Raw genomic sequence first — 9,151 nt, 5'->3', positions numbered from 1 at the left:
AAAGTGATGTGTTGACCATGCACAATAGCCTTTACATTAGACTCTAGGTTATAGAGTCTACTATTTTAAGATAATTATTTTTTGATTTGAGGAGGGTGGGGTGGGGTGGGGATGTTGTTGAATGTGATGGGGTTAAGAATAATAATGATCTATAGGTTGCTATTGTGTGCTCTGTATGGAATTACCACAATTGAATAAAGTTGTTCTGATGACCTCTCCAAAGAGTGAGAGTGGCTCAACGTTTTCATTGACAGCTCATTTGTGCGGCACATACATGACATTGTACAATAGTGTTGTGATTTGCTTGAAAATGTCTATAAACATGAAAGTTTGAAACAATAACAATAATATTTTACCACTGAGGGGAGAAATCCTGCTTAAAAAGCCACAATCCGAGACTTATCTTAATGAAAACAGTATTAGTTTAACCAATGTGTATGGTAGAGTACCGGCTTAAAGGACCACTTTTCAACCCATCTTCATATAATAGGTCCTCACTAATAATCATGATAAAATGGCACATTGTTTTCCTACTCAGTCTGTGTCTCACAGGAGGGCTGTGGGTAGTTCAGAAACCATCATCATTAGGCAGATATTTTCTAGACAAGATTGTATTTTACAAAAATGTTTAGATTTTTATTACGGTGAGAACGATAGCTTCCATTTTCGCATTGCAACTTTTCAGGACTAGAAAGCCTGCAGTTTATATTAGCTTAGATTCACCATCACTGGTGGACAGGTTCTGAACTGCCTACAGCCCTCCTATGAGACACAAAATTGGGCCATTTTATCATGATTATTAGTGAGGACCTATTATATGAAGATAGGTTGAAAAGTGGTTAAGTGGTGTTTATAATACAATATAACAAGTACATCTGCAGTTGGTTGGAGGTGGTCTCCCTACTCTTCCACTGAGAAATGTAGACCCCAGTGTAAATGCGCTGCCATCTTTACTGTATTTCGGACATTGTTTAAATTACCCTATTCGTTGGGATAGGTCATAAAACCTACTATGGATTGTAGCTTTAACCACAGAATCTTTTCATGAACAACAGTGATCTTCAGCAGCCATGAATTATCCAATGGCCATGTGTTTATTGAAAATACTTGCCCTGTCATCTTCAGCTAATAGGTCTGATTCTCACAGCTTATGAAACACAATTTACATGCTTTTAGGTTAGTCAGAAATTCTCAATAAGATTTTCAAACAACATGAGAAAGCGCTCCTTCCTGTCCGTGGTCTCATAGTCTTTGGTTTCGTCTTCCTCATGGCCTGCCGTCTTCTCTATTGTCTTTTCCTGGCTTTCCAGGCAGCGTCTGTCCCGCTGCAGATACAGACGATGGGCGGTGACGGCACCTCTGTCCTTCACCAACATGATCTTCTCTCTCTCCATCATAGCCTTCTCTCTCTCCAGCGTTGCCTTCTCTCTCTCCACCGAGGCTCGCTCCCGGTCCAGCATGGCAAACTCTCTATCCAGCATCACCCTCTCTCTTTCCAGGACCTGCCTTTCCCGCTCCAAGACTTGTCTCTCGCTCTCCACCATTGCCCTCTCGCTTTCTAACAGGGCCCTCTCGCTGTCCAACTCTTGCATGGCGTCTTCCATTTCCTTGTTGCTTCCTCTCTGTACATGCTCCTCCTTCTCCTCCTCCTCCTCCTCCTCCTCCATCTCTTCGTTGTCTCCGTTGAGAATGACGTCGACCTCGGTCATGTCCTCTGTCAAAGCGGGTGGCGAGGCTGAGGTGGTTGTGCATATCTGCCTCCTCTTGTGGCTGGAGGCGGGTAAGAAGTCTGCGTTGTCCAGAGGAACGGCCTTCAGGATGGGAGCACTGCCGTCCAGGCGACCCGTCATGGCGTCGTCCATCAGGGTGAAATGAGGCCATTTCTCAGGGAAGACCCTCACCCCAAGTGGAGGGTTCTTCAAATCCTAAACAAAATACAAGAGGAACAACTGTAATGATTCAACAATGGGACATTCAGTTATCATCAACTGGTGGCAGGATAGATGTTGATTAAAATAGGGCAGATGTTATAGGACTGAAATGTAGCATACGCATCCATACAAACACAAATCTTCTTTAGACGAATGAGTGATGCCCATGGGCATAACACCAGAAGGAGATCACCTGACCTTGTTGTTCCCCCAAAGATCAGCTCAAACGTGGGTAAAAAATAAACACATTATACTATGCTGCGAGCCTGCGACCAACATTTGTAATGATCTACTAAAAGACATGAAGGTTCTTGACTCCATACCCAAACTCAAGAATTAATGTCCTCAAAATACAATAGAACATAATTTATCTCCTTGAACACCTTGATAGTAGAGTTCTCTGACCCCCACCCCTCCTTTTTCTGTATATATCTATTATAATTCTACTGAGCTCTATTCCAATATGTTTTGTATTGTATGTTGTATTACTGATGAATTGAGTATAATGGAGCACAATATGTTATCCTTTTAGCATAACCTTTGAATGTCCTAGGTCTGCACTGTTAATAATCATGTTAATAAAGTATTCAATCAATAAGAAATACATGGACTTTCTTTTTACATTGCCAGCATCAGAGGATCTAAGGTACAAGTTAGACACATATCTAAGATGCAGGTTCATTTTATGTACATATGCATCCATTTATAAAAATAAATAAAAAATTAAAATGCTAAATTGCAGTTCTACATCTACAAGCTCACAGTGTGTCACGATGCATTGTGCGTGTAGATTTGTAGCTATTTGCACTATTCGTCACATGATGGTGTCACAGGGCTTAAGACAAGTGGTTAATGATTTAAAACCCATGACTGCTGAGCGAGCGCTGGCGCTTTGGCATGGGGGGTCAGCTCAAGTTAACATATGGAATGGATTCTGTACTGGCCATATATGGAGCATGTCTTGAGTGTACAGGGTTTGATGATGTCAGATCAATATATGGAATGTCAGAACAGGTCGGCTCCATATATGGAAATCTAAGGGTTTGAGGTCAGATGTAGAGTTGCTGGCAGGCTCCATATATGCAGATCTAGGTGATGATCCAGTCTTCTCCATGTATGGTTATCAAGGGTTAGATGAGGTCAGTGTTGTGATCTTCATGGAGATGGCCATATGGCCGGGTGATGTCACGAAGCGTGACCATTATGCATATATGGAGGAGTTATGTCACAAGGCATTGACCATATATGAAGGCGTGAATAACGGACGGGAGATACAGGTCTTCAGAGTAAATGCGACCTATGGTCGCAATAAATCAGGGTGATTTGATTTTGATGTGTGGCAGTACCTTATATTTCCTCTTCAGGTTTTCCCATTTCTTGGCTGCCTGACTGTAGGTCATCTTTTGATGTAACCCCATATGTTTTAGTAGTGTTCTGCAACAAATAACCAATCACAATAAACAAGTTAGTACAAGGTTCACTCCAGGTGAACTCAACGAATACCGGAGAACTCGCCGGTTTACCAAATCACCGCAGCGAAAATTGGAGAGAAACGAGTTTCAATGTCTTCATCGTTATGCTAACATGCTGTCTTCATCAGTATAGTATGTCAATAGTCCAGTAAATTAAGTAAATAAATCCTCACAGGTTGGACAAAATTGGATTATTTTGTTTCTCACCTGATTCTGACAGGACATTAGGTCTACTAAATGTGACTAAAATATGCTGACCTCATCACATTTGTGATGACGGCCGATTTTAGCCCAATAAGTGTTTTTCATGCAAAACTATTGCTTGGAATGGATTCAGAATCATGAAAACCCCCTAGTTTGACATGATACTTAAAGCATAATGAAATTTAGAAATTATTGCCTTATAATAGGTTATCAATAGGGCCATCTTGGATTAAGGCAAATTTAGGGTATTAGCAGTGAGCAGATTAGGGTAGATAGAATAATTTTGTCCAACCTCTGGCATTTATTTATTGGACTACAATAATGTAGCTAGATAATGTCAGCTAGATAATGATAAAAAAGTGAGTATGTACCGGTACATACCAATGATATTTCAGGATATTGTTTACTAATAAATTACATTGTTTCGGTACTTTGGTGTTTAAACTTTAGCATTCCTACTTCATCTAGTGTAAACTCTAAACAACTATCCTCTCTGTCTCTCTCAATTCAATGCAATTTAAATAAAAGTGAAGTTTTTCCTGTTTTTGACTATATAGAAGTGTATATTTGTACGTCTCTAAATGTTATGATGAATTAAAAACGGTGGACCCTCTTGTAAACAAGTGTAATGCTTTATGGTGTCGTCCACTCACAGTTAACAGTTTTTGTATTGAGTTGTGCTTGAAATGTACTGTAATTCTGCAAACTGTTAATAAATCCTTCAATCAATCAATGAAGGATGTTTTTTGTTTATTTTCTTTTCTTTTCGTGTCCTCGTTATCTCTGAAGTTGTATGTGTGTATAAATACACATGTGTATACAAACGTATGTAGATGTGTGTGCATGACATGTATGCTTCTTTAGCAGCAGCAGTCATACCAGACAGACCTGTCTGTCTGGTATGACTGCTGCTGCGGAGCACTATCATTATTAAACAAAGACTCGACTGAGAGTGGGCCGGGGCACACCTTAGCGCACAGCCGCGGACAGAAGAAGCTGACGCCTGACGTCATTCCGGCTTTTTAGACAGCTTGTGGATGGAAAAGAAGCTCCACCCCCGCGGCTGACTGACGCGAGGGACAGATTCACGGAAACTCTCTCCTCCGTGTCAGTCAGCCGCGGAGGTGGAGCTTCTTTTCCATCCACCAGCTGCCTAAAAAACCGGAATGACGTCAGCTTCTTCTGTCCGCGGCTGTGCGCTAAGGTGTGCCCCGGCCCAGTGCGGATTTTCTACATTTTCTACATGCTTCCTTAGAGTGTAATGTCACTTATTTTGCTTTTACACTTTAAAAAATGAACATGTCTTATAATATGAAACAAATTGCCTGTAAATTATCTTATAATAATAAACAACTAATATGCACTTACCCACGGCGTGTACCGGTTACCAACTCAACTCACAAGTTTACACTTTTACACAGGTGTAAACGAGTGTGAATTGTTTTGTGCAAGCTACTTACAAATTGCATTTTAAATAATAAGAAAAATATAAAATAATATAAAGTATGTAAAAAAATGTTATTTGTATCTGAAATTGTGATCAATCATGCAACATTATTCGTGTCCACATTATTTCCAAATAAACTAATTAATTGTCCTACTGTACCTCCATGCCAACAGGCAAGAATTTCTCCTTCCAGAAAAAAGGAATTTATTTGAAACTCTCAGTTTGACAAGGTCTCGAACTTCCCTCTCATTCACTGGGAGAAAAGAGAACATCATAATTAGAACGGGGGAACAAGATATTGTGCTGTATTATGAGATGAGTGTATAATGTAGGCCTATAAACAAAGACATTAACATGGAACATATCTACCATAGATGAATACTGTACAAATGAAACATAGATGGAACAAAAACCCATATCCATAGAATCAAGTTAATTTATATTACATATATTCATTGAAATCTGGTCCAACATGGAACTAGGATAATACGTCATTCTAACAAGGCCACTTGCTACAGTAGCTACTAGCTCCTAGCTACGGTAAGCTACCTAGCAAGTAAGCCAAGTATACGTCAACATGTGTCCAAAATTATGAGGTCATCAAGACGATACTTACACTTATATGTGAACTCCGCGGGTCTATATTGATCATATGTGGTGTTGGTATAAGCGTGATCGTGATCTCCTTCTTCCATAGTTTTATATTGTATTAATATTTCCTTGACGTTGTTGACGAAGTGCACTTTACAAGAAAAGGTTACTTGTCTCCATTGACTGTCTCCCCGTTCCTAGGGAGCCTCCGTTCTTCTTCATTAGCTCTTAAGGCAAACTCTGCCGCCACCTAACTCTGCCGCCACCTGTAGGACTGGTGTCTGGGGCATATCCATTAATACTGTCTCGATTTTGAGAAATTCATAATTTCTGGAATCAAATCCCCACCCTCGAAGTCTTCCACAAATATAATCTATTTTATAGTAAAATTTTTGAATGATAATAAAAATAATAATGTGAATTGTGAGTATACTAGTATAGGTAATCATGGAAGGAGGTACACCATTCTTTTGGTAAATAATTACTTTTATCGACAACGTTTCGATCTTATAGGTAATCATTCAATTTCAACCAGTTAATTAATATAAAGATGTAGGCTAAACTCTGGAGATGGAAATAATTTGATATAAAACAGATATATTATGCCTAATAAAGCTGCTACAAGCAATAATATGTTCAGACAGCCAGCAATGAGTAAAACGCTCCCCAAAAGAAATCGGTTAATTAGGGTAATTGTTTTATTTTTATTTTATGTAGGCTATTAAAATGTATTTTGATGTAACTCAATTACTCAACACAACTCACAATCAAGCTCCCCAAAAGTCCCAGAGGCACATTATATTAACCATATAAACCAGACCTAAAATGCATATTGTGGGCTGAGGATTGTAACTCATGGAATAGCCTGAATGTAGCTTACAAACAACATATAGGCCTACACGATGTCACGATTACAAATTAAATACAATGAACAATGAATTAAAAGTGGAGCTGCATTCTGCATACCAAGTTGGTTTGTGCCCTTTACACAGTTGTTCCACCAGGGGTCAGCAGACGAACAGATCAGTTGTACTACTGTAACAGGATAGGTGCGCAGACTGCGCACTTGCAATAAAAGCTGTGTGTGTGTGTGTGTGTGTGTGTGTGTGTGTGTGTGTGTGTGTGTGTGTGTGTGTGTGTGTGTGTGTGTGTGTGTGTGTGTGACTGTGTGTGTGTGTGTGTGTGTGTGTGTGTGTGTGTGTGTGTGTGTGTGTGTGTGTGTGTGTGTGTGTGTGTGTGTGTGTGTGTGTGTGTGTGTGTGTGTGTGTGTCTCACATTATGTTACTTTAACTTCCCACTAAACAACTGCAAAGCAAATCAGGTTTAAGTGTAGCAGCACCGAGCAACACATATCACAATTTCAACAATATGCCGCAATTCAACAAGCAAAGGCCTTAAAACAGGCAAGGATGACACAAAGTCAGACATATAGATCTACATCCATGTTGGGCAGCATTAAATAGAATCATATTCTATGGCATTGGCAATGGTTTGGCAATTGGCATCACATGATACAGTTCCATCAAGAGGCAACATCATCCACTACAGCGAGTGGTACAGGACTCCAAGAGTGATCATGGCACGGCAGCCACCCATTAAGCCAGCAATGAATGATTGAGTGTGCATGTGTGTGCGTGTGTGTGTGCGTGTGTCTGTCGCGTGCGTGCATGGTCTAGATTAATAGATTATAAACAAGACTGACTCACCACATTAGTAGCTGAAGGCTGACTTCAATCACTGCATCATCCTCCAGCATTGGTCAAAACATCTTGTCAAAGCCCTCCTCTCGGTCTTCAGACCAGCAGACTGCATGCAAAGGCAGGGTTCTCCCACAACCAGTGAACCAGGTGGTGCTCCAGCCTCCAGTAGACCTACAGGCCTTTATTCTCCATGCCAACATTGTAGGTTGAGCCTCTGGACAATTTAAAACACACGCACATGCACAAATATTATACAGTAGCCTGCCTGGCTGAGACTGACTGTGACAGGACTTGCAGGAGGACATTTTAATGTATCCGCATATGATGAGGTGTTGGTCTACGAAGCTACAGAGGCTTTGAACCTTTTAAGTATAAACAAACAAGGTACATTACATATAAATGATATTTCTACCTGCGCGGCAGTGAGTGAGGCCGGCCCGTGACAGACATGTCCCTTAATTCTCCCTTGTCTTCTGTATAAGGTCCCTCGAGGCTCAGAGTGAGAAGAAGTGTAGTGTCAGTGGTATGGGGGCAGTAACTGACTGTTCATCCTCTCGGTAATATCTTATATAAAACAAATTGTCTATAGTCGTCATATGACTGACTTAATTCGAGTGACTTATAATTGCTAAAATGAGTTTGAATTCGCAAGTAAGCTAGGCTCTGTTTTGTTTGTTTTCGTCCTTAAAATATAGCCTACTTTGAATGTAAAATTAAATCAACATGACTCATGTCGCCAATCATATCACAAATTAAGACACCTGCTCCACTCCGCTCGCGCCTGTTTTGACAACAGTGCGCCTGCGTCACGCGCTACGCCTGCCTATTATGGAGTATCAAGCAAACGGATCTCGCCGAGAGGCTATAAAAGTCCTGGAAAAGTTGGAAAACTGCACGGACAGACGCACTGCAGTCACTAAATCAGTTCCACGACCACATCCAGACCGAGAGTATATGCTAGGCTACTGACTGTGTTTTGGTACTAAACAAACACACCGAGTGTTTTACTTTATCACGTTAAAACAGTACAAAATGTGATCACATTAGGCATTGTCAACATCTTAAAGCGATCGAGGCGAAGGATTGACTTAGAAAGTTAAGTTATAATAACTCGCCCCTGCGAAATGTGTTAATGTAGTTAACAGTTAAGTTAACTAGTTAGTTTAGTCTTTCCCTCACTCTGAAATCTGAAATGATCTTGTATACAGATTCTCTATAAGAAAGAATAACATGAGACAGAGTCTGTCTGTCAGAGTCTGACAGACAGACTCTGTCTCATGTTATTCTGTCTGACAGACAGTCATCGTCTGTCTGACAGTCAGACGATGACTGCTTAATTAAGTTAATTTAGGAAATGCACTTGTGCATTTAAAGGTTTGTAAACATCCTTTAAGTTATTTATACTGTAGGCCATCATTTCTAGATCAGCAATTCTCATGGGGTACAAGGGTAGAGCTGGTATCCTTGATTGATTGATTGAAATATTTATTAAGTTTGCAGAATTACAGTAAGTACATTTCAAGCACAACTCAATACAAACACTGTTAACTGTGAGTGGACGACTCAAAGCATTACAATTGTTTACAAGAGGGTCCACCTTGTTCAATTAATCAAAAATAACCCTAACCCTTCTGGGTTAGGGCCGATTCATACTCCTATTTTAGAGCCGAATAAAAGTCGGTTCGGCGCTGTAGAGCCTACAATTTGACGTCATTTGAGGTTCGGGGGGGCGGGTACCGTCCTAAAGTCGGCTCTTCGGTGCTACTGAAAATTTCTGACGAGCCGAAATCATTTCGGCACTACAGC

The 9,151-nt window shown here is 40.4% G+C and overlaps 1 protein-coding gene across 1 annotated transcript; it reads right to left on the bottom strand.

The window, feature by feature from the left end:
* Positions 1-70: 70 nt before the first annotated feature.
* Positions 71-5,828, bottom strand: LOC310853764 (uncharacterized protein). The gene is made up of 4 exons (XM_083758199.1): positions 5,671-5,828; positions 5,214-5,307; positions 3,278-3,365; positions 71-1,925 (listed from the first exon to the last, which is right to left on the bottom strand). The coding sequence occupies exons 1-4, from the start codon at positions 5,747-5,749 to the stop codon at positions 1,182-1,184; spliced, it is 1,005 nt and encodes a 334-aa protein (XP_083614325.1). The 5' UTR covers positions 5,750-5,828; the 3' UTR covers positions 71-1,181.
* Positions 5,829-9,151: the final 3,323 nt, after the last annotated feature.

The sequence above is a fragment of the Protomyctophum parallelum genome, assembly GCF_964188405.1.
Source record: "Protomyctophum parallelum genome assembly, chromosome: 22".
Taxonomy (NCBI): Eukaryota; Metazoa; Chordata; class Actinopteri; order Myctophiformes; family Myctophidae; genus Protomyctophum; species Protomyctophum parallelum.
This window is presented reverse-complemented; position numbering and strand designations above follow the sequence as displayed.

Coding starts and splice junctions, on each gene's coding strand:
- LOC310853764 (XM_083758199.1), bottom strand. CDS start 5,749: ATGGAAGAAGGAGATCACGATCACGCTTATACCAACACCACATATGAT. Junction 5,308..5,670: donor CGCGGAGTTCACATATAAGT/GTAAGTATCGTC, acceptor CTTTTCTCCCAG/TGAATGAGAGGGAAGTTCGA. Junction 1,926..3,277: donor ACCTGAAGAGGAAATATAAG/GTACTGCCACAC, acceptor TATTTTGTTTAG/GATTTGAAGAACCCTCCACT.